Here is a 26,168-nt window from a genome sequence, read left to right on the forward strand (position 1 = left end):
AAGAAACACAGTTGACACAATTGTTGAAGTCTATAAACACAAAGTGAACTTTAGCCTATATAAAATACAACCAAAGAGCCATTATACATTTTACATAAGGAACTATATTTTCTCTCTCAAAAACAAATTCCAAGAATGTAGATCTAGGACTGAAAAAGGAGTTTGTAAACAGTGAAGCTTTGACTCTGACATACTATAGAAACTTCAATTGTGACTCATTGCATAGATCAATCAACATATATATAAAGTCTCAAAAATACTACTGAAAAATTTGCCTTTTTCAGCTCCTACACAGAGAATTTTGCTATGGCACTGGCTTTTCCCATTACTCGAAGTTCTGCTCTACTGTGTTTACAACAATAAACACATCTGCTGTTATATTTGGATACAGAATTATAAATTCCTCGAGAATTATGTAATCCAGTTTAAATCAGAAGATTGAGAAAGCTCCGTGTCGACTGTTTGCGTGGTGTGCTTCTGTGACTCAGAACCGACCTCTGCAACACGGCAAGCGTCCCGGCATTGACTCTGTGAATGCCGTCCAGGAGAACCAGCTTTCCTTCCAGAGCAGCGTTTACAAGGGGCGAGGACCGCCAGGCAGTGTCTCCATTTGGAAGCGTGTACCTCTGCTGTAGCAGATCACGCGCTGTCATATCCTGAAACCGGTCCCAACACCCACCAGAGAAAATAACAGAATTAATTTTTAAGACACGGACAATAGCTTATTTAGCCTTAGAGTTACCTCTCTCGGAATGTAATATTCCAAACAGCAACTGGGAAGTCATCTTCTCCAATCCATCAAAGAGAAAGATATTCAGAATCTTTTCTTGGTTATCTGAACTTTTTTCCTATTACTCACCCACATAATATAGTGAGGGCTTTTTTTCTTTTGTTCCTCTGTTTTATTTAGAAATGTTCACTTGGTACCTACACAGATGATGGCAGTTAACTTCTACAGAACTTCAACGGAATTTTACTCAATCAGCTCTACTTGTGAAAGGGCCAAAATGTATGACTTCCTTTTTAAGAATTAAGAGGCCATACAAACTCACTAGGAGGAGATGCTTTATTAATGATGTGCGTTTTTTGGCAGTTCAGTTTTCCTGAAAAGCCATGCTAGGAATCACTCAGCGACTCACAGTTAAAGAGACTTGAAAATGGAGGAAACTGGGAAGAGTCATCAGATGAGGGACAGGAACTGACAAACGACAGCACAGCGCTTACAAGCAAACACAAGGTGCTAGTGTTTAAGCAAACGATTGACAGCGGTAGCATGAAATATCTACCTACCATAAAATAATTTGGGTGTGATAATATGAACATTTTCTTCTCACATGTGTTAACAGTGAAGCTAACAGTTTCTTTTCTGTTATTGAGTGTGCACAGTCGTGTCTGACTCTTTGTGACCCCAGGGACTGTAGCCCGCCAGGCTCCTCTGTCCAAGGGATTCTCCAGGCAAGAATACTGGAGTGGGTAGCCGTTCCCTTCTCCAGGGTATCTTTCCAACTCAGGGATTGAATCCAGGTCTCCTGCATTGTGGGCTGATTCTTTACCATCTGAGTCACCATGGAAGCCCTTTCTGATATCGGCTTCAGATAAATTCTGTGTCACTTATATCAAACAAAGCTAAACATTTACAGCCAATCTTAGCCAAAAATTTAAAAGCTTCTATAAATTCTTTGATACCCAACTCTAGTTTCAAGATGACAGAAAATGCATGAATTTGTTTATATTCATGACAGCAAAAAATCTGTATTGAAATCAAGATTGAAATGTCTTGACCATCAATTTCCTCAAAGTACTGACTTAGAAAGTATAAATCAGCTTATGATGAATCAACAACACTTGAGAAACAATAACATTCAAGCTGATAAAATAAAAATTCACATTTTTTCAGGCAAGAAAAGAAAAATTTAAACATAAACGTTCTCTCCCTGTTTGGGTCTCCTCCCTCCCCTCTAGTGTGCATTTCTGCAACCACTTTATGCATTAACCAGACTTCCCTAATGGCAGAAAGGCCTATTCAATCATAAAGATCAATTTTCCTTCTTCTGGGACCATCCATGTAACTTCTCAGAAGATAGGATTCCTTTCTAAATCCTGTAAGGGGTTCCAATGACCCACTACTCACCTTGTATGTACAGACATCTCTGGTGTCTTTAGGTACAACGCCAAGATATAATTTTCCTTAAAGACATGATTTGGTGCAAAACAGACTAAGGAGATACTGGGCTATACCTAATAGAAGTTCTTGGCTTAAATACTTATTAATGTAATGACCACATTCATGTTACTAGCTATATTTCTTACACTCTATTTTATAAGATTATTGCTTCTTGCATGGCCAAATGTGTGACTTAGCCTCAGATAAAATTAATGATATTAGGTGTCTTGATATGATCAATCAAATATATAGCTCTATAAAACCAATGACTGTAATAGTGTGATTCTAGATATGGGGAGAAGCAGCAAAAGAGAACCATTTCCTTTCCAAAGAGTCAGACATGAATGAGCGATTAAGTACAGCACAACATATAAAATGTATAACAAAAGAATATAAATTAAAAGGTGGGGGAAAATGGAGGAAAAAAGCAAAGAATGGGCTTTAGTTTCTTTGTGCTGTGTATCCGCTAGGACTTTTGCAACCCCATGGACTGCAGCCCACTAGGCTCCTTTGTCCATGGAATTCTCCAGGCAAGAATACTGGAGTGGGTTGCCATGCCCTCCTTCAGGGGATCTTCCCAACCCACGGATTGAACCCAGGTCTCCCGCACTGCAGGCAGACTCTTTACCGTCTGAGCACCAGGGAAGCCCAACTTCCTTCAGGCATTTCTGTAGGGAATAAGCGGCCTTCTCTGGGGCTTCCCAGGTGGCTCCAGTGGTAAAGAACCTGCCTGCCAGGGCAGGAGATGTGAAGAGAAACAGGTTTGGTCCCTGGGTGGTGAACAGCCCCGGAGGAGAGCATGGCAACCCACTCCAGTATTCTTGCCTGGAGAATCCCATGGACAGAGGAGCATGAAGGGCTACAGTCCATGGGGTCACAAAGAGTCAGACAGACTGAAGTGACTGAGCATGCATGCACACGTAAGTATTCAGAGAGGAGGTAACATGAAGAAGGTATCCCACTGATACCATACTGCTAAAGAAATGGTTGGGGATTAACTGTGAAAAAATCTCAGCTTCATACTGAAAACAGAGGGTATGCTGACCCAACTCCTGAGTCTCTTGCGTGGGCCCAGGAAGAGGAGATGAGGAATGTGACTGTGGCATTAGAGGTTCAGACTCCAGTGGAACTGAGGTTAGCAACTGGTAACATTTTTCTTTTTTTTTAATTTTGACAGAGAAAATTCCTTACTCTCACACCAACCACATCCTTAATCACTGTTCTGTGCAAGATACAAAACAACACAATTTCATTTTGTTGTCATGAATGATTCATAATTTGTTAGTTCATACAATGTCTACAATATGTACCTCATTCAAACAAGTAAACATTTACTAATAAAGATCATGAGAAAGACAACCAGTACATAGAGCTCCTTTTTTCCAACCTAGCAGCTGTCAGCCTTTTACTGACTGAAGTAAACTGAAATTAATGACTTGCTGCTACATAACACAGAGAAGGCAATGGCACCCCACTCCAGTACTCTTGCCTGGAAAATCCCACGGATGGAGAAGCCCAGTGGGCTGCAATCCATGGGGTTGCAAAGAGTCGGACACAACTGAACGACTTCCCTTTCACTTTTCACTTTCATGCATTGGAGAAGGAAATGGCAACCCACTCCAGAGTTCTTGCCTGGAGAATCCCAGGGACGGGGGTGCCTGGTGGGCTGCCGACTATAGGGTCACATAGAGGCGGACACGACTGAAGCAACTTAGCAGCAGCAGCAGCAGCTATACAACAAGCAGTAACAGATCGAAAAGAGTTCAAAGTTACTAATGCCAACCACAGCAACAGACCAGAAAAGTTTTCCCTTTCTTCACTCTTCAGAGGAGCAGAGAAGAGAAAACACCTGGCATTTTTAACAGACCAGCTCAGTCCAGTTTTAGCCTGTCAAGTCTCTGCATACTATTATGAGAAAAAGAGCCATTCTTCATTTCTAATGTACCTGTGTACTGAAATTAAAAAAAAAAAAAAAAACTCTAAGCGGGGGAAAAAGTATTCTCTTTAATAAAAGTAGTTGGTTTTCATAATTAAGATCCTGGAGAAAAAAAGAGGATTGAGAGAAAAGACAGAATTCCAGCTTTTTCTTAAAAAGATAATTGCCCCCATTTTCCTTAATATTAGTTACAATAAGAAATTATTTTCAATTGTGAGTTATTTTCCACTGTATGACAGTATAAGTACACCAAAGTAAAACTGAATTTTCACAGAACTGAACCTAATCAAGCTTAATAAACAGAATTTTTTCAGAACAGTCTGAAATGAGTCAGTAACATGATCTCAATATTAAGATAATTTTTAAAACAGAGTAACAGCTTTTTCAAGTGTTTCTGTCTACAGCATTTGGGTTTAGTACCATGAAGCTGTTTTAATATCTTTATTTATTTTAAAACATACGGCAACATGGAATTGTTAGAAAATATGTCATTTCCTTATTCTTCTTGCTTACACACATATCCATAAAGCTTACATATTCTGCTTGCACATATATCCATAAAGCAAGTGCAAAAACAAAATTTTAAAAAGAAATATGCTTACTCCCTATGAGCATTTTGAAAGCACACTAATAAAAACAAAGAACAATGAATGTCCCAATTTTTGCATATATTTTTCTTATTATTGAAACCTTTGAACTTAAGAGAATAAAAATAGCACTAATGATATCATAAGAGGCCAAACCATTTCCTCTTTCTGTGTTTCCTTAAAAATTTAAAAATAACAGGACATGAAAACTAGTTCCTTTTGAACACTATTGTCTAACCTTAAACACCTCACCCCTTCATTAAGATCCCTGGAAAACATCTATGTATGTCTTAAGATTCTGTGTCATTATGAATTTTGCTCTTTTGATTTGCAATAGAGAAACCTTACTAAAAATAAAAATGTCCTATTACAATGAGAAGAAGCATAACTGCACAAAATGTACCAGAATGTAGACTTGAGCCCAAAAGCAATTATCAATGCTTTTAGGACCTGTGAATGCTATGCATTAATTTTTCTGAGATTCCCTTAAGAAACCTGGATATAGGTACGTAGTTTGATAAATAACTGCAAAAATATGGTTGTGTGATCAGTGACTAGAATAAGATTAGAATTTATTTTCCAAGGTACAGTATCATTCAGAAAAACAAATGAATAAACTAAATTTTTAGTGAATAAAGAAATTTCAGCTACCTCTCTAAATATGAATGTTTGATAAGAAAGTAAAATTTTATATTATAAAGCATATATAATTTTGCTGGCAGAAAATATCAATGATATAGCAAATGATATTGAACTATATACAAACTATGACCTCAACTAGATTAAAAAATACACTTTTCTACCATATTTATGAACCCCAAAGAGTTTCAGAAGCAAGCTGGCTTCCAAAAAATGTATAATACATTATAAAATTTAAAATAAGTTGTTAAAGAAAACTAAACAAGAGAAGATGAAACCAAGAAAGGTAAAGATGACCCACAAAACATATAAGAATCTAAAATGTGAATCTAATCTAATTTCTAACACACAAAAACACTGACATTAAAAAAGTTATATATTAATAAGCTTTAATTCTACAGCATTGACACCAAAAAAGCAGCAGAACTACACTTCTTGATAATGAGACTAAGATAAATTTGTTTCATGGTCTATCATATAAAGAATAGTGTGTTAAGGAGTTAAAAATAGAAGTAACAATAATTACAGCAGCTAATACTTATGGAGGGTTTTACTAGGCAAGAAGTATTTCACATAAATTAACTCATGTCCTCCTTATAATCTTAAAGGGTAGGTAAAATGCCTTCATTTTACCCAATTAAGGACACACAACTAATAAGCAAAGGAGCCGGGTTGTCCCCAAGAATATTATTACCACAGATGCAGCAACAAATTAAAGTAAAAGAAATTCCACAGAGAGTTAGTCTGGATTAATCAACTCATGTATATAGTGTAGTGCTAATAAAGGAATGTACCTAGGGCACACCATTCAGGGTACCCTCCACAAAGGTTTCCTCAATCAACTTCTTTGGCAAGAATTAGTAACTACTGATGTTACTGCTCCCGGAAATGACCCCTAAAGCAGCTAGTCTCTATTGTTGTTTAAAGATATCTTTAAACATGTACATAAAAGATTGAGATGAAACTGCTTTAGCTATAGTTAAGAGTAATTATATCTCTAGGTGAATATTATTCTTTATTTTCTTATTCCTGAGTTAAAAACATAAGCCATTGGCATTTAATTTTTTTTGAATGGGGGAAGTAAGTATTATTAGTGATTTTTTTTTTTCAAAAGAAATTTGCTGGAATTTTGTAGTCTTTCTAGGTCTACTTCAAATAAATTTTGCTTATCTGAACAAAACTTACCGTACCAGAAAATATCCTGCCAGTAGTATAAATACTAAGAAAATCTGGGATTAAGGGAATAAAAGAATACACCAAAACTAACTGATGTTAACTTTGCAATAAGGGATTAATTATGTACATAACAATTAGGGTCAGAATACTGCATAAATACTGCATACACACAGAATATTAATAATTTTTAGGTCCCAAAGTAGAAATGAAGCCATTATTTACAGTCTAAGCATACTCAGCGAACAAAATGCAAGGCATGCTGCCAACATTCCTGTGTCATTTATGTTTCATCTCAAACAAAAAGGCCTCTTGTTTTACATATATTGTAAAATTACTTATAAACTCTTTCATGCTTCTCCCTCAGGTTCTTTTAAAGGAACTATTTTTAACCAGTCACCAGTATAATAAATGCTTCCTTTATGTATATAACGATGGCATCACAAGACTGCCATGATTGTTTTCAGTTACTCTATTGATGGAAGAAGCTGATTTTGAATCATTTATAGCTCTTTACTATAACCAGTGGGATTGACTGCAAGATGATCCACTCTAGTTAAAGATTTATACTATGAATGCAGAACAAAATTCATCTGCTTGGGGCTAACTAGAAGTCAAACCCAGTATCTCACAAGTGACCCACCAAAAGGACATCTTAATAAAGTCATACAATAAAATATACAAGCAAGGTCAGAGTAGGTGCAAAAAATGTAATACGGATTCTGTGAGTTAACCCAATCAAATCCTTTCTACTAGCCTTGCTATGGTACAGAGGCTAGAAAAGTAAAAACATCACTTCTTAGATGCCTTTACAGCTAGAGTTCGATACATGACCCAAGTTCTACCAAGCATTCTCCCATACACAAAACTGGGAACTGAAGAAACTGCTGGTGAGGGTGAAGTGCCAGCCAGCGCAAGGAAAGCCCCTCTTCTAGAATGGTTATGGCCGAAGTTCTCCCAGCTCTGTCATTCCTAACTGGGTGAAATCTAAACACCGCACCCTCTCTCTCCCAGACATTCTGCAAGCTACCTAATACTCTGTAATAAATTGCTCTCAGTTGTAGGCAGCTGGAATGGATCCTGTTGTCCATAAACAACCCAAGGATAATAATTTTTTAAAAGTAAACCAACTTAATGAAAGCTTGTTCAGAAATGTTCACAGACAGCTAAGTATATAAGGACTCCCTGGTGGTCCACTGGTTAACAATCCGCCTGCCAGGGCAAGGGTCGTGGGTGTGGTCTGGGAAGACTCCATGTGCCTCAGAAACTAAGTCCGTGTGCCAACTAAAGCCGGCGCTGAAGCCGGCGCTTAGAGCAGAAGGCACTGTAATGAGAAGCCCGTGCACCAGTGAGGAGTACCCCCACTCGCCACAACTGGAGAAAACCTGCGGGCAGCACAGCCAGCCAAATAAATAAAAACGCTAAAAACCAGATACATAAAAGAGGGTAAAGGACAGTCTCAAAAAGGAAGGCAAAACGCAGAGATATTAAGGAGCAAAATCCCAAGACACACAAACTAAAGAACCACATGTTATTCAAATGGTACTGCAAACTCTGTTGCATTTTATCACAAATGTCTGACAGGTGAGAAAGTAGCAATCTATTCCCGTTTAAAGAACATTGCCTTATAATAGTAACAAATAAAGTATAAAGTCAAAGATGCGATAAGTGCTAATAACCTGTTCAGTATTCAGGAAAGACCTATGGAGCAGTTAACGGCATTTGACCTCACTCAGCAGCACTAGAATTCTTTCTAGTCAGCCAGCATGGAAAGCAGCACAACTGAAAGGATGCGTAAGGTATGAGGAAAGCTGGGTTCTATCCCAATTCTGAGACTTATGATAAATGGGGGAAGTGAATAAAACATCCTTAGAATTAAATGAGATAATGTCCAGCACCTAGTGGGTATTTAATAACAGCTGAATCTGAATCAGTCAAAGGAACAAAATCCCAATACTTTAAAATTTAAATCTAATAATAAATCTAGGTTAACAGTTCAGGACCCTAATAAAAGTATAATCACAGCACTAAATCATACAATCAAACTGTGTAGACCACAACAAACTGTGGAAAATTCTGAAAGAGATGAGAATACCAGACCACCTGACCTGCCTCCTGAGAAATCTGTATGCTGGTCAAGAAGCAACAGTTAGAACTGAACATGGAACAAACAGACTGGTTCCAAATCGGGAAAGGAGTACGTCAAGGCTGTATATTGTCACCCTGCTAATTTAACTTCTATGCAGAGTACATCATGAGAAATGCTGGGCTGGATGAAGCACAACCTGGAATCAAGATTGCTGGAGAAATATCAATAACCTCAGATATGCAGATGACACCACCCTTATGGCAGAAGGTGAAGAAGAACTAAAGAGCCTCTTGACCAAAGTGAAAGAGGAGAGTGAAAAAGTTGGCTTAAAACTCAACATTCAGAAAACAAAGATCATAGTATCCAGTCCCATCACTTCATGGGAAATAGATGGGGAAATGATGGAAACAGTGAGAGATTTTATTTTGGGGGCTCCAAAATCACTACAGATGGTGACCGCAGCTATGAAATTAAAAGATGTTTATTCCTTCGAAGAAAAGTTAGACCCACCTAGACAGCATATTAAAAAGCACAGACATTACTTTGCCAACAAAGGTCCATCTAGTCAAAGCTATGGCTTTTCCAGTAGTCATGAATGGATATGAGAGTTGGACTATAAAGAAAGCTGAGCACCAAAGAATTGATGCTTTTGAACTGTGATGTTGGAGAAGACTTGAGAGTCCCTTGGACAGCAAGGAGATCAAACCAGCCAATCCGAAAGGAAATCAGTCCTGAATATTCATTGGAAGGACTAATGCTGAAGCTGAGCTCCAATACTTTGGCCATCTGATGTGAAGAACTGACTCATTGGAAAAGACCCTGATGCTGGGAAAGATTGAAGGCGGGAGGAAAAGGGGATGACAGAAGATGAGATGGTTGGATGGCATCACTGACTCAATGGACATGAGTTTGAGTCAGCTCCAGGAGTTGGTGATGGACAGGGAGGCCTGGCGTGCTGCCGTCCATGGGGTCACAAAGAGTCAGACACAACTGAGTGACTGAACTGAATGAACTGAATGACTGAAATCTGGGCTTCCCAGGTAGTGCTAGTGGTAAAGAACTCACCTGCGAATGCAGGAGACGTAAGAGATGTGGGTTCAATCCCTCGATGGGGAAGATCCCCTGGAGGAGGGCATGGCAACCCACTCTAGTATTCTTGCCTAGAGAATCCCATGGACAGGGGAGCCTGGTGGGCTACAGTCAACAGGGTTACAAAGAGTGAGACACAAATGAAGCGACTTTAGCATACACACGATTGACATATGTACATTACCATGTGTAACATAGGTAGCTAATGAGAAGTTGCTGTATATCCATGGAGCTCAGCCTGGTGCTACATGACAACCTGAGGGGTGGAATCGGATGGGAGGCAGAGGGAGGTTCAAGAGGGCCAGAAGTATATACCTCTGGCTGATTCATATTGATGTATGGCAGAAATCAACACAATATTGTAAGGCAATTATTCTTCAATTAAAAATAAATAAATACAAAACTACTGTATGACAAAAGAAATTTTAATCTTAGAATTTAAAGAAAAAGTAAATATGGAAACAAATAAGAAATAGGTAAAGAAAACTTTGACAAAGGTCAGATTTGAACTGGCCCTTTAAAAACAATGCAAATTTTTCAAAATTTATTTATGCACTCCTTCCTACACCGATTGCCTAGTTAGTACACATAAGCCATGGTTCCAGGTGTTGACAAGACAGTAATGAAAAAGATAAACATGGATCTTACATTAGAAGGAGAAAGAACAAAACAGACAAAGGTAAGGAACATAGGCTGAGAAAAAAACAGAGGGAGGGAGGAGATGCAAAAAAAAAAAATACAAAAAACGTATGTATATATATCTCACATACTGGTCAGTAGTACACAGAAAATGTTGGGTCATGTGATAAGCAAATAGCTCCATGGGTCAAAGATGCTTTCAGTAAGTATACTCAAGTTTCTGTTTGAATGCTAAAAGGCCAAGTGAAGATCAAGGGAAGAGTACTTCAGGGTGAGGCAACATCCTGTGCAAAAGTTCTAAAGCAGAAAGAAGCTAAATGGCATTAAGAGACTGAAAGTAGTCGGTGAGGCCAACATAAACACAACCAGCAAAGGGTCCAGCCTGGGGAGAGATGGCTGGAGATGCAGGCATGTGTCAGATCAGGTAGGGCAGTGTCTTTCAATCCTGGCTCCCTGTTAGAATCACTGAGTAACTTTTGTAAAAATGCATATATCTGAGTCCTACCTCAAAACAATTACTTCATATTCCCTAAAGGTGGGGGCTGGACACTGAAAAGTTTTTGAAGTTTCTTGGCTGGTTCCAATAGGCAGCTAAGGTTGAAAAGCATTGGTGGACGGCTCATAAGCTAAGACTAGGGGTTCTTATTTTAAGTATGATGGAAAGTCACTGACAGATTCTAAGCAGAGAAATGGCATGACCTGATTTTCATTCTTAAAAGGTGACTCCCACTATAATTTAAAGGATGGATTATGACTTGTAACATATTTTAATTAAATAGCTACAAATGTTTAACATGTACAAAAGAGAACAGAACTTAAATATTCTCACCAAAAATGAGATAAACTTAAATATCTATAAATGTTCACCTCACATAACTATAAAATTATAGCATACTGAAGGGAAAAACTGAAGACAGAAATAAGTGGAGAGATAGTTCACATTCAAGGAATAGAAGAATTTAAAAAGTTAAAATGTCCATACAATCCAAAGAAATCTACAGATTCAAAGCTGGCATTATTCACAGAAATAAACAATTCTAAAATCTGTATCGAATCATCAAAGACCCTGTATAGCTACATAGATCTTGAGAAAGAAGAACAAAGTTGGAAACACCACACTTCCTAACTTCAAACTATATTACAAAGCTATACTAACCAAAACTGTATGGTGTTGCCGTAAAAACAGACATATAGATTGACAGAACAGAGAGCCCAGAAGGAAACCCACACATACATGGTGAACATGTTCATGACATAGGAGCCAAAATACATATTCATTACTGGCGCCAAGGGACCTCCCTGGTCGTCCAGTGGCTAAGACTCCACACTCCCAGTGCAGGGAACCTCGGTTTGATCCCTGGTGAGGGAACTAGATTCCACATGCCACAACTAAAGGATCATGAATGTCTCAACTAACACCCAGCACTGTCAAATACTTTTTTTTAAATAATGGTGTTAATAAATGGTATCAAGAAAAATGTATAGCCACATGCAAAAGAATGAAACTGAACCCTATTTATACGAGACATGAAAATTACTTCAAAATGGATTAAAGACTTGAATGTTTAAGACTTGAAACCATAAAACTCCTAGATGAAAATATAGGTGGTATGCTCCTTGATGTTGGATAATTTTTGGATTTGACACCAAAAGCAACAGCAATAAAAGCCAAAATAAACAAGTGGGACAACATCAGACTAAAAAGAAAAAGTTTCTGCACAGCAAAGAAACCACGGACGCAATGAAAAGGGAAACTACTGAATGGAAAAAGATATTTGCAAATCATGTAACTGATAAAGGTTCAGTTCAGTTCAGTCACTCAGTCATGTCTGACTGCCACCCCATGAATTGCAGCACACCAGGCCTCCCTGTCCATTACCAACTCCCAGAGTTCACCCAAACTCTTGTCCATCAAGTCGGTGAGGCCATCCAACCATCTCATCCTCTGTTGTTCCCTTCTCCTCCTGCCCCAATCCCTCCCAGCATCAGGGTCTTTTCCAATGGTCAACTCTTTGCATGAGGTGGTCAAAGTATTGAGTTTCAGCTTTAGCATCAGCCCTTCCAAAGAACACCCAGGGCTGATCTCCTTTAGAATGGATCGGTTGGATCTCCTTGCAGTCCAAGGGACTCTCAAGAATCTTCTCCAATACCACAGTTCAAAAGCATCAATTCTTTGGCACTCAGCTTTCTTCACAGTCCAACTCTCACATCCATACATGACCACTGGAAAGACCATAACCTTCATTAGATGGACCTTTGTTGGCAAAGTAATGTCTCTGCTTTTCAATATGCTATCTAGGTTGGTCATAACTTTCCTTCCAAGAAGTAAACGTGTTTTAATTTCATGGCTGCAATCACCATCTGCAGTGATTTTTGAGCCCAAAGAAATAAAGTCTGACACTGTTTCCACTGTTTCCCCATCTATTTCCCATGAAGTGATGGGACCAGATGCCATGATCTTTGTTTTCTGAATGTTGAGCTTTAAGCCAACTTTTTCACTCTCCTCTTTCACTTTCATCAAGAGGCTTTTTAGTTCCTCTTCACTTTCTGCCATAAGGGTGGTGTCATCTGCATATCTGAGGTTATTGATATTTCTCCTGGCAATCTTGATTCCACCTTGTGCTTCTCCCAGCCCAGCGTTTCTCATGGTGTACTCTGCATAGAAGTTAAATAAGCAGGGTGACAATATACAGCCTTGACATACTCCTTTACCTATTTGAAACCAGTCTGTTGTTCCATGTCCAGTTCATATTGTTGCTTCCTGACCTGCATATAGGTTTCTCAAGAGGCAGGTCAAGTGGTCTGGTATTCCCATCTCTTGAAGAATTTTCCACAGTTTATTGTGATCCACACAGTTAAAGGCTTTGGCATAATCAATAAAGCAGAAATAGATGTTTTTCTGGAACTCTCTTGCTTTTTCCATGATCCAGCGGATGTTGGCAATTGGATCTCTGGTTCCTCTGCCTTTTCTAAAACCAGCTTGAACATCTGGAAGTTCACAGTTCAATTATTGCTGAAGCCTGGCTTGGAGAATTTTGAGTGTTACTTTACTAGCATGTGAGATGAGTACAATCATGCGGTAGTTTGAGCATTCCTTGGCATTGCCTTTCTTTGGGATTGGAATGATAAAGGTTAATATCTAAATAAAGAACTCATATAACTCAGTCGCAAAAAAAAAAAAATCTGCTTAAAAAATGGGCAGAGGAACTGATCACATGTTTTTCCAGAGAAGACATAGAAATAGACAACAAATACATGAAAAGGTGTCATCATTACTCATCATCAAGGAAATACAAACCAAAACCCCAATGAGATATCATCTCATACCTGTAAGAACGGCCATTATCAAGAACAAAACAAACAAACCACAGCAAGAGGTGACAAATGCTGGTGAGGCGGTGGAGAAAAGGGGACCCCTGTGCCCTGTCGGTGGGACGCAAAAGTTTGCAGCCTCTATGGAAAACAGTACGCAGGTTCATCAGAAAATTAGAAACAGAGCTACCGTATGACCCAGCAGTCCCACTTCTGGGTTTATATCCAAAGAAAATGAAAGCAGAATACTGAGATATCTGCACTCCTGTGTTCATTACAGCATTACTCACAACAGCCAAGAGTGTTCATTGACAAAACACTGATAAGAAATTATGGTTCACACACACACACACACACACACACGTATTATTCAGCCGTAAAAAAGATGGAATTTCTCCCACCTGCAACATGAATAGACCTTGAGGGTGTTAACGCCACGTGAGGTAAGTCAGAAAGACAAAGCCAAATACTTTACGGTATCATTTACAAGTGGAATCTCATGTTGATGTTTGGTAGAAACCAATACAATACTGTAAAGCAATTATCCTTAAATTAAAAATAAATAAATAGATAAAAGTCACACTCCTAGAAATGAAAATGGTTGTCAGGGACTGAGCTGCTGCTGCTGCTGCTGCTGCTAAGTCGCTTCAGTCGTGTCCGACTCTGTGTGACCCCATAGACGGCAGCCCACCAGGCTCCCCCGTCCCTGGGATTCTCCAGGCAAGAGCACTGGAGTGGGTTGCCATTTCCTTCTCCAACACATGAAAGTGAAAAGTGAAAGTGAAGTCGCTCAATTGTGTCCAATTCTTGGCAATCCCATGGACTGTAGCCTACCAGGCTCCTCCGTCCATGGGATTTTGCAGGCAAGAGTACTAGAGTGGGGTGCCATCGCCTTCTCTGCAGGGACTGAGAGGTGAGGGGAAATAAGAATGAGTGAGTGAGTCAGTGAAAGTCACTCAGTTGTGTCTGACTCTTTGTGACTGAATAGACTGTAGCCTGCCAGGCTCCTGTGTCCTTGGAATTCTCCAGGCAAGAATATTGGAGTGGGTTACCATTTGCTTACTCCTGGGGATCTTCCTGACCCAGGGATTGAACCTGGGTCTCCTGCATTGTAGGCGGATTCTTTACCATCTGAGCCACCCGGGAAGCCCAGGGAAATAAGAAGAGGTCGGTAAAAGGGTACGGACTTTAAGGTATAAGATGAATTAGGGTCTCAGGATATAATATAAAACATGGTGACTATAGTTGATAATTCTGTATTGTATAAGTGAAATCTGCTTTGACTGTAGAATATTAATGTTATCCAAGAGTGAATTTGTGTGTGATAGAGAGGAATAAGTGTCTATTAACATTCAAATGACATAATTAATGGGTTCTTAAAAACTCTATAAAGTAAAATTTCATATGCCAAATGCATTTTCCAGCAAATTCTAAACAGGAGTCCAGGGAGGATGGGTTAGAGCTACTGGTGATGTCCATAGCTAGAGTGGATCTTGTAAAAAGCAAATGTTGTTAGACTGGTGACTGGGTGTGGGGTGCATGGTGGATGGGGACAAAGCTAAAAGTGTTTCATGGCTAAAATACTAAATAACTCTTTTGATTGGTTTAATGTGTCCTTTTGGGAACTGTCTTCACAAAACTAAAACTGATGTTTCTGAATTGCTCCCCCATGGGAGACACTGCAAACACCTGTCACCATGTGGGACATAGGGAAGAGTTAATAGATTCAGGGAGCATCACTCATGATAAATGTGGATTCTCCTGCTTGAAACAGCACAGAAGAAGGTTTGCTGAGATTAAAGAAGCAGGCTGCGGAAGGCATCAGGGCAGCCCTGCCCACCTTCCTCACTACATGAGGGTATGGTGGGCACTGCTCCTCACCAGCACAGAGGCGGCAGCCAGCAGCTACCTAAATCTGGGGGAGCTCCAGGGAACCACAAGAAATGAACATGAAGCATCCCAGGAGCTGGGCTGGCTGAGGCCCGTCTTCAGGTTGTTAATCTCTCAAAAGAAGTCAACAGACTATAAGATCAGAATTTTCCCAGCTTTTATCAGCTCAGATCCCAAGCTGTCTCAGCTCAGCACCCAGAGGCACTAGTTGAACTCTGTCTGTTAAAATCACCTTTCTCTTTGCTGTCTCTCTTGTTCTGCCAAATGGTTTTAGTTGAAACACCTCAGAAAGCTGTTGGTTCTATAACATTGGTTTGCAAACCAGCAATAAAATTCAATATATTCAGAAAGTGGTTGGATCCTGAATAACTGGAGTTTTTTTAATAAGGGGAAAACAGAAAAACAAAGCACTTAGGAATCATAAAAGGCAACTAGATGGTAAAGCTGAGAAGTATGGATTTACTTTTTGTTTCCAAAAATAAAAATATGTTTACAAAACATATGCTTTCAAATTAGGGTGCTGGAGAAGACTCTTGAGTTTCTTGGACAACAAGGAAATCAAACCAATCAATCCTAAAGGAAATCAACCCTGAATATTCAATGAAAGGATTGATGATGAAGCTGAAGGTCCAATATTTTGGCCACCTGACGTGAAAAGCTGACTCACTGGAAAAGACCCTGATGCTGGGAAAGATTGAGGGCAGGAGGAGAAGGGAGTGACAGAGGATGAGATGGTTAGATATCATCACTGACTTATTGGACATGAGTTTGAGCCAACTCCGGAAGAAAGTGAAGGACAGGGAATCCCTGTGTGCTGGGGTCTCAAAGAGTCAGACATGACCTAGCGACTGAACAACAAAGGTACTTATAGAAATTTGTAACTGTCAAAATCAAGTCAAAATCCTTCTTTTCCTTCTTGACATGTTTCTCATAAGAATATAAATATATAACTTCATTATTAATTCTACTGAAGTGAAAGTCGCTCAGTCATGTCCGACTTTTTGTGACCCATGGAACTTCTCCAGGCCAGAATACTGGAGTGGGTAGCCTTTCCCTCCTGTAGGGGATCTTCTCAACCCAGGGATCAAACCCAGGTCTCCTTCATTTCAGGCAGATTCTTTACCAGCTGAGCCACAAGGGAAGCCCATTAATCCTACTAACTTTTAGCAAATCCTTACTCTTACTAACTAACCTTCAGCAAATCCTTACTCAACTCTTATTCCTTATTCTGTGGAATAGCTCCAAACTTAAGGACAGTGTGATGAAGTCCCAGTACTGTTGGTAAGAACAAATTTTATGCTTGACCGTCTCTATCAGTTAGGACATTTGTTCTAAATCTACTTTACAGTAATCTTGATTGGGGGGTCTTAGGGCAATCTTTAATCTTGATTAAATCAAGGGCAATCCTAAGACTCCTAATCAAGATTAAAGATTGCCCTAAGATCCCCAATCAAGATTACTGTAAAGTAGATTTAGAACAAATGTCCTAACTGATAGAGACGGTCAAGCATAACAATTTGTTCTTACCAACAGTACTGGGACTTCATCACACTGTGTCCTTAAGTTTGGAGCTATTCCACAGAGAATCCTCAAATTTGAAATTCTTTCCCTCTTCAAGTTTATGGATCCTATGTTTTGGGATCACCAAGGATGGTAAATGAAATACCTTTCAGGCTGGAATTCCTTATTTGGTAGGATTCTCTGGTTACTTTTGTTTTCTTCCTTGGGCTAATGGATTTGGTGTTACTGTAATGTTTATTTTTATACACATGGCCAAAGGCCTCTTAGAGTGTTTTTATAAATCTAATAAATACCTCACGATAACTAAATTTATTAAGACAACACAAAAGATGTTGTTCGTTACTTAAAATGTACACTGTTTCAATTAAATAAGGAGTTCAGTACATACTTTCAAAATTATAAAAGATTTGAATATCACGTTTGGATACTTTTGTTTAAAAAAACGAATGTAAAACTTATGGCCTTTTAAATGGCAAATGTATGCAAATACAGTAAGATGAAACTTTATTAACATATATTGCACAGTTAAACTTTAAAATATACTTTGCATTTTTAGAATGTATAAGTTTAAAAGGTTATCAAGTTAAACAAGCAAATAGCTTGACTTTTCAATATATAACTTTGTAGTTATATGCTAGCAGATAAACACTCCAATTAGTTCCAGCTGCAAACTTAACATAAATTACTATAAGTGTCATTACACTCAGTTTTTGAGATGATTTCTCCATCAAAGTGAGAGTCTAAGATATGTTTTACCAAGTTTCGATTATAAAAATAATACACTCTTGGGATGGACTTCTATTAGTTGAAAACAATCACTGATTTTTGGTAACTCCTCCATTCTATCGTTTTTAAAAAGCCAGCAAGTAGAAAAACGGACCCATACTGAAAAACAAACTGATGTGACAAGGCCACACCATCCTACAGCAAACCCACCTAACATGAAGGAAAGCATTCCAAATAAAAACAGATGGTACTCTGAGGGCTGCAATCTCAGAGTGAACCTCACTGTCTGTTACTTTTGTTTTAAAGATGTACAATCTGGTAGTCAAGAAAATGACTTGAAAATTAATAAGCTAGTTCCTGTTGTATAAGCTTTGCTTGAGGTATAAACTCTGGCACTTAACCTTTCTCATCCCTAATTTTGAAAGTCAGGAAATTCCACTTTACTGGCCTATTTTAGAGTAATTATAAATTTTAGTAAATGAAACACTTCAAAGAGGTTGCAAAAAGAGATTATTACATTGTCACAAAACATTATTTTTTAAAAACATAGAAAACACGTGGAAAATTATAATTCTAGAATGGAAATGAATTTGTCTCAAAACCGCCTCCTGCCTTAAGGTGTAAGAATTAATTAACTCTCAGAAATCAGAAGCTGATCTTAGTCATTCTATTGCTATTCTGCATTAGAGAACACTATACATGGAGAAGCTCTTAACTGTTTTTGGTGGGGAGAATGACAACAATGTTTGAATAATCACCTCTATCCCTCACATACTTAAAAATAAAAGTCATTCTACTTAAAAATATTTTTAAATTTCCCAAGTTCCTAAAGGAAATCAACCCTGAATATTTATTGGAATGACTGATACTGAAGCTGCGTCAATGCTTTGGCCACCTGATGTGAAGAGCTGAACTAGAAAAGACTCTGATGCTGGGGAAGACTGAGGGCAGAAGGTGAAGGAGACAACAGAGGATGAGGTGGCTGGATGGCACCACCGAGTAAATGAACCCGAGTCTGAGCAAACTCCGGGAGATGGTGGAGGACAGGGAAGCCTGGTATGCTGCAGTTCATGGAGTCGCAAACAGTCAGACACAACTAAGCAACTGAACAACAACAAGCCTCTAAGATGGTGCATATTCAACTGCATATCTTCATGCCAAGCACTATGCCATGGTCTAACCCACTGGGTCCTCTATCCTGTTAGATCCACTCTATTTTATAAACATCCCCATGTTATGAACAACATTTTGTAATTTTTGCTTTATAACCTTGAAAAAAATCCGTAAGTAATATAATATACCTGTACACATAATTTCAAATAAAAATTCAGCCTACATTTTAGTACAGGGAAAATAACCTGTTAAAAAGTAATACACACTTCAACAAATACATGGGAACTACTACACCAAAAAATGTCATGAAGTTGGATGTTTGCAGTACATACTGAATCACTATGAATATGAAAACTATATGGACTGAAAGAGGTGTACTACATTTGTAACTCAAATACCACCAGTGGCAATGTTCTCAGTGGTGTGATCTTCCATTATGGTCAGTGTAATGGGCAGAATGCTGCTGCTGCTGCTAAGTCGCTTCAGTCGTGTCCGACTCTGTGCGACCCCAGAGTCGGCAGCCTACCAGGCTCCCCCGTCCCTGGGATTCTCCAGGCAAGAACACTGGAGTGGGTTGCCATTTCCTCCTTCAGTGCATGAAGGTGAAAAGTGAAAGTGAAGTCGCTCAGTCGTTTCCAACTCCTAGAGACCCCATGGACTGCAGCCTACCAGGCTCCTCCGTCCATGGGATTTTCCAGGCAAGAGTACTGGAGTGGGTTGCCACTGCCTTCTCCAATGGGCAGAATAATGCCCCCCAAAGATATCTGTGTCCTAATCCCCAGAACCTGTGAATATGTAACCTTACATGGCAAAAGGAACTATGCAGACATGATTCACTTAATGACCTTGAGATGGGGAGATTATTATGGGTTCGCCGTGTGGGCCCAGCTTTATAATCTGACTCCATAAAGTTGGAGGATGTTTCCCAGCTGTGGTCAGAGAGAGAGAGATGGCGGCATGAAAGAGAAAGATCCAGTGCTACCCTGCTGCTTCTAAAATATGAAAGGTTATATGCAAGAACTGGAGAGAGGTCAGCCTAGAAGCTGAAAGAGGCATGAGTGAATTCCTCCTTAACCTGGGGATAGGGAAAGATCTTTCTAGCCATGACTAAAAATCTAGATGCAATAAAATATCAATAAATTTAATTATAAATCACTTAAAATGTACAAGGCAAAACTAACTTATTCATAAATAAAATCAAAGTATAACTCACAGACTGAGAGAGAAATATATGCAGAGAGACCACAGATAAAAAGCAGATATGCCTAATATTAGACACAAAAAGGGGAAAAAGATCAAAAACTTAGTAGAAAAATGGGCAAAAGAAATGAACAGATAATTTGCTAAAGAGAGATATAATAATGGCTCTTAAAAATAGGATTTTCAATTTTTCTCCTAATATAAAAAAATGCAAATTAAAACTACTCGTTAGATAGCATTTATAACTATCAAATTGGCAAACTTTGAAGACCTTGGCAGCCCCCTCTGTTGGCACTGTTGGTAGGAATGGAAAATAGTATATCCTTACAGAGGAAAATTTGGCAATATATAACAAAACCACCAGCTTCCCAGGTGGTGCAAGAGGCAAAGAACCCGCTTGCGAGCACAGGAGACAAGAGACATGGGTTTGACAGCTGGGTTGGGAAGATCCCCTGGAGGAGGGTGTGGCAACCCACTCCAGTATTCTTGCCTGGAGAACGCCATGGACAGTGGAACCTGGTGGGCTACAGTCCACAGGGTCGTAAAGACGACTGATGCGATTTAACAAGCACACACACAACAGAACCACACATGTATTTACCTATTGACCTAACAATTTCACTTCTAGGAATTAATCCTGAAGATACACTTCCAACAATATGGAAATACATATGCACAAGGTTATTCATTACAGCTTAGTTTGTAATTACAAAATACTGGAAACAGCCCAATTGTCCATATACAGGAGACAGGCTGAGTAAACTCTGGTTATTACCACATGATGGAATAATACATAGCTATAAAAAAAATGAGGGAGAGCTTTATGAAAAGGCAACTACCCTTAGTTTATAATTTCTATTTGAAAATTCAGAAGATGTAGAATCTGCATAATGATATACATTTTTATAATAAATTTTATAATAAAATAAATTTGAAGAATTGAGTTCAAGTAAATTCTTAGCCTTATGAAGGTTATTCTTGAGGGAAAAAGAAAAAATACTCAGGAGACAGAAAGAATGACAGATTGTACCAAGATAAATAAAGAAAACAAAATGATCTACAGAATCATATAGAAAGCCAGCTCCAAGGTTGAGTATCAACCATTTAAATTATTACAGAGTCTTGGAATTTTCATGAAAAAAGTACAAATGCAAGACAAAGACAAGAAGCAAGGAAATAAATCCAAGACATAGGGCAGTAAAAACAAATGAGAGAGAATAAAAGTTAAGATATGTCTACTCTGTATTTGGATAAACATGAAAGAGAGATTGTAAATTAGACTGAAGATGAAGAAAAGGATTTGGCTTGAGTTTAGAATGAAAAGAAAAACTTGGGGGTCAAAAATGATCCTAAGACTTCAATATGTTTTAGACAGTGATTTTAGACAGTTCATTATAAGTCTCCTAAACTTATTTGACCTTAATTTTTGATAGGAGTTGACTTGGCTTTTAATCCAACTAATACTTAAAAAAAAGAAAAAAAGAGATCACAGATCTGGTGCTGTTTACATTGGTGTGAAAAGACATCTGGAAGCATGCCCTTATCTGGTTGTGAAAGAAAAGAAAAATAACCTGTATTTCTTCAATACTATGAAATCACTGGCTTCAACACTAAAAAAAGAATAACCAGTTAAAAGAATCTGACCTAACACTTGAGCCAAATGATTTAAGATTTTTATAACCTATTATAAAACTTATTTTATGTACTGCCACAAATCTGTGTTAAGGCTCTGTTTTTCTTTTTCTTCATATGAAATCCAGTTCTAAAAATAGTCAAGTCTAAAAATAAGGCAAAACCCACAGATTAAGTGTAGCTTTATACATGTACAATTAACAGGGAAATCTCTACATCTTCTAGGAAAATGGACGCTGAGTTACTTATTCCCACTACATTTTCTATGTTGGGTCAAACTTCTGAAAATTTTGCATTAATATGGGCTATATTATTATAAAACCAAAATCTAATCTTGAATTCTATTAAATTAATTCCTCTGTTCCAAATAAATCCATGAACACTGCTAATGAATATGAAACTGTAAGCAGAAAGAGTCATATTTAACCTCAGGAGCTTGGTTTCTATCACGAGACCAACTGATTAACAGCTTATAAAACCCGCCAATGTCAATATACGGCCTGATATACGCTTTGATTCAGTTCATGGAAAGGACCCATATGGAGAGACAGACATACAAACTCACCTACAAAACATGCTGTCAATATTATACTTCATATCTTTCTAAACCAATTTTTTCTCCAAGTCATTGCTCTAAAGATTAATGAGCAGAAGAGCAAAATTGGAAAAGGGATTTTCAGAATATATGATGTTTCTTTATCTCTGCACCAGTTTTCCCAATCCTTGCAGGCCATCTACAATGTAGACAGTGTGTATGCTGAGGCTGGACAAAATATTTTTATGGGAATCTTATGTGCCTTTTGAATATCATCACCCCTGTTTTTCAGATAGAAGATTAATAAGATATGACTAAATGACCTTATCTCATGGCAAGAAATAGAAAAGACTGACTTTATATCTCAGAGGAGTATCAGGTAATAAGAGTGGTCTGCCATCAACTTTAATAGTATAATTTTCTTACCTTTCTTTATCAATCAACAAATTCAACAGGAAAGTTAAAAAAATTTAAAAGAAAACTTTTGTGAATTAACTGGCACTCTTCAAAAATACATAAGAAAATCTATTCTCGGCCTCTTAAACTAATTCTTTCTCACATAAGGATAACATTCTCAACGGCAAGATTTTTTAGGTAGTTTTTCAGTAGTTGAGAGATCTAAATTGATAAGTACATACGTACTCCCTTGTTTGGTTCTTCTTTTCACAGAGAGTAGGATGAGGTTACTGTAATCTTCACAGTTCAAGCATATGCTCATAGGATAATCTGTCACTACAGTGTACAAATTACCATAAACTGACTATAGAAATCTGATATAGAACCAGTACTGTCCGGAATAAACAGATGAGGCAAAAATTCTTTCCAGCTTTCATTAGAATGGGAGTTTTTACTTTAATGTAAGAAAAAGAATAATGTGTACAATTTTAGCAATAATACTACTAATAAATGGGGGTGGGTTCAGAGAGAAAAGAAATTTTATCTTCACAAAAGATCTTCTCTGTATGATGTCAAAGCAATGGCAGCTGGGAAGGTAAATTATGCTTGTATTTATCCTAGACCTATATATAGAATATAAAATATTTATAATAAAATTTAACTTGTTTTATAAATATATTGATGAATTAGGGTTTTTTCCTCCCCATCATTTGGTAGAAAAGTAGTTTCATTTGAAACTAGAAACTAGGTTGGTGAAAAGTGAAAGTGTTATTCACTCAGTCGTGTCCAACTCTTAGCAGCCCCATGGACTGTAGCCCGCCAGTTTCCTCTGTCCATGGAATTTTCCAGGCAAGAATACTGGAGTGGGTTACCATTCTCTTCTCCAGGGGATCTTGCAGACGCAGGGATCACACTCAGGTCTCCCGCATTGCAGGCAGATTATGATAAAACGCCATTCTCAGATCACTTCTAATGAACTTTCATATTGAGCTAACCATCATCAAGAGGAGTGATTTTCTAAGAAGGCAAGGTATTCATCTCATCTTCCATGAATTAAGCAAAAAAAAAAAAAAGTACTCCCCCACACCATACGGACAGACATATAAACCAGTGGAGTAGAATAGGGAGCCCAGAAACTTACAGACACACAAACGGTCACTTGATTTTTTTACAAGAATAACAAGACTATCCTATAGGGAAAAAGACAGTCTTTCCAATAAATCATGCTGGGAAAACTGTATATCCAAGTTACTGTTAACTGCTCCATGTGTACACATGCATGTAAAATGGATCTCTTTTGAAAAACAGACCCTGGTATTTCGGGCACATAAGATATCCTAGAATACACTTTCAAAAATTCCAAATAATTATAATTGCATTCCCACTGTTTCAGTTATTTATCAACTTCAAAATCAACAGGTCCAACTTAAAGAAGGATATCCATATATTCTACTGATTGTCCGAAAGTATACATTTATAGTCCAAGTACTAAAAATGAACAGCTTACCTGATACAGCATGATAGGTTCTATATTGTATCCCAAGGCATCTGCAAAGTTCTTAGCGATGACTGTTTTTCCACAACCCTACAAATGGACACAATCATTTAAGGGATAAGTCAAAACAACCCAAAGCCAGGAAACAGAAGTTTGCAGTAAGGCTAACAGTCTTACTTTTCCTCCAATTAGACATATGTCCTTAACCATGTGAGACTGCATCATTTCAGCCAGGAGTTGTTTATGGCTCAAGGTTTGTATAAAACGGTCTGATGTACAAGGCTGACTTAATGGCCTAGTCCCAGCTGGTACCTATAATTAAAAAGAGGTAAATGTAATATGCATATATTTTTCTCAAAATATTAGTAAATGAAAGCATAGAACTGACATTTAAAATTCGACTAATTTCCTGCTCAATTCAATTATATACTGTCTTAGATATTTCAAGAGAGTAGCAATTTTCTCAAGCACAGATATGATGATCATTTTCATCAAACTTCCAAGTCAATAATCCCTCTAAAATTAAAGCTCATGCTGTCAGACATTTTCATGAGAATCAAGTAATTTTCATGCTATTTATAACTCATAATAACAATGCACTGCTTGAGAATGAAGGTTTTTGCTCAAATTTCAGTTATAAGGACAGAATTTAAAATCAGCCAACTAGGATTCTCAAAAATCACCAAAGATCTCCTGATTTCTAAACTATCCACAAATCTTTTCCCATTTTTATTTTTAGTTTACCACTCAGAAGCAGCTATTCTTAAAACCTCCTCCCATCCTTCACACCTACTTCCTTTTATTTCCTATCTCTTCCTTATTAAAGTGTTAGTACGCTGCAGGCACTCAGTAGATCAAAACAGAGCCCCGCTCATGGTAGACATAGTCAATATTTTGTTTGATGATTGAATAAACACAATTACATGAATAAGTATTGGGTTGGCCAAAAAGTTTGCTGAGGTTTTTCTGCACCATCTTATGGAAAACCTGGACAAACTTTTTGGCCAACCCAATATTATTAATATTACATTAAAACAAACAAAAAAGTCTATCATGAAAATTCACTCTGTCCTAACATAAGAAGGGAAAAGGCAATGGCACCCCACTCCAGCACTCTTGCCTGGAGAATCCCATGGACAGGGGAGCCTGGTAGGCTGCAGTCCATGGGGTCGCAAAGAGTCAGACACGACTGAGCAACTTCACTTTCACTTTTCACCTTCATGCACTGGAGAAGGAAATGGCAACCCACTCCAGTGTTCTTGCCTGGAGAATCCCAGGGACGGCGGAGCCTGGTGGGCTGCCATCTATGGGGTCGCACAGAGTCGGACATGACTGAAGCAACTTAGCAGCAGCAGCAGCAACATAAGAAGGCAAGCATTTACTCTTTCCTACATTCACTTACTGTTTAATTAAGTCAGTATTTTTCAAGCGGTGTATTCTAGTGTCAGTTTCCTATCACCTCTTGGGATCCTCAGGACCCTCAAAGAAAGGGTAAAAGCAGGCAGAGAAAGCAGATGGAGCTCTGTGACCAAATACCATTCCCTCCTCTAAAAACTGTTCACCTACAACAGCTCTTCTTTCAACCGCTTCCTGTAGCTGACAGATATTTTATTTGAAAAGGGTAATCCTTAGTTCTGGGCTTCTCTGGTACCTAAGACAGTAAAGAATTCATTTGCAATGCAGGAGACCCGGGTTCGATCCCTGGGTCAGGAAGATCCCCTGGAGAAAAGCATAGCTATCCACGTCAGTATTCTTGCCTGGAGAATTCCAGGGACAGAGGAGCTGTGTGGGCTAAAGTCCTTGGGTCTCAGTCCTTAGCTGCTAAATCTTCAGTTGCTAAAATATGTTTGAAAACATATTTTCAAACTATTTCTTATCAAGGACTTAGAACACAAAATGCTTTCATTAATAAACACTCTATTTGATTTCCTAGAGGCTGGTTTTTGATGAAAAGCTATCCCTATGTTTCTCCTGAACTTTTCCAGTTTACAAATTTTTTTACCAAGTTTCCGACTGGATACGTAAATACACA

At 38.2% G+C, this 26,168-nt stretch overlaps 1 protein-coding gene across 1 annotated transcript in view; it reads right to left on the minus strand.

Moving 5' to 3' along the window:
- Window positions 1–26,168, minus strand: part of VWA8 (von Willebrand factor A domain containing 8) — a 380,884-nt gene that overhangs the window by 282,550 nt on the left and 72,166 nt on the right. Inside the window, exons 11-13 of the mRNA XM_040267183.1 lie at window positions 24,314–24,448; window positions 24,149–24,226; window positions 496–656 (exon numbers count right to left, since the gene is read on the minus strand). Coding sequence (XP_040123117.1) covers window positions 496–656; window positions 24,149–24,226; window positions 24,314–24,448 — 374 coding nt within the window. The remainder of the gene's footprint in view (window positions 1–495; window positions 657–24,148; window positions 24,227–24,313; window positions 24,449–26,168) is intronic.

The sequence above is a fragment of the Oryx dammah genome, unplaced genomic scaffold, assembly GCF_014754425.2.
Source record: "Oryx dammah isolate SB20612 unplaced genomic scaffold, SCBI_Odam_1.1 HiC_scaffold_24, whole genome shotgun sequence".
NCBI classification, from domain to species: domain Eukaryota; kingdom Metazoa; phylum Chordata; class Mammalia; order Artiodactyla; family Bovidae; genus Oryx; species Oryx dammah.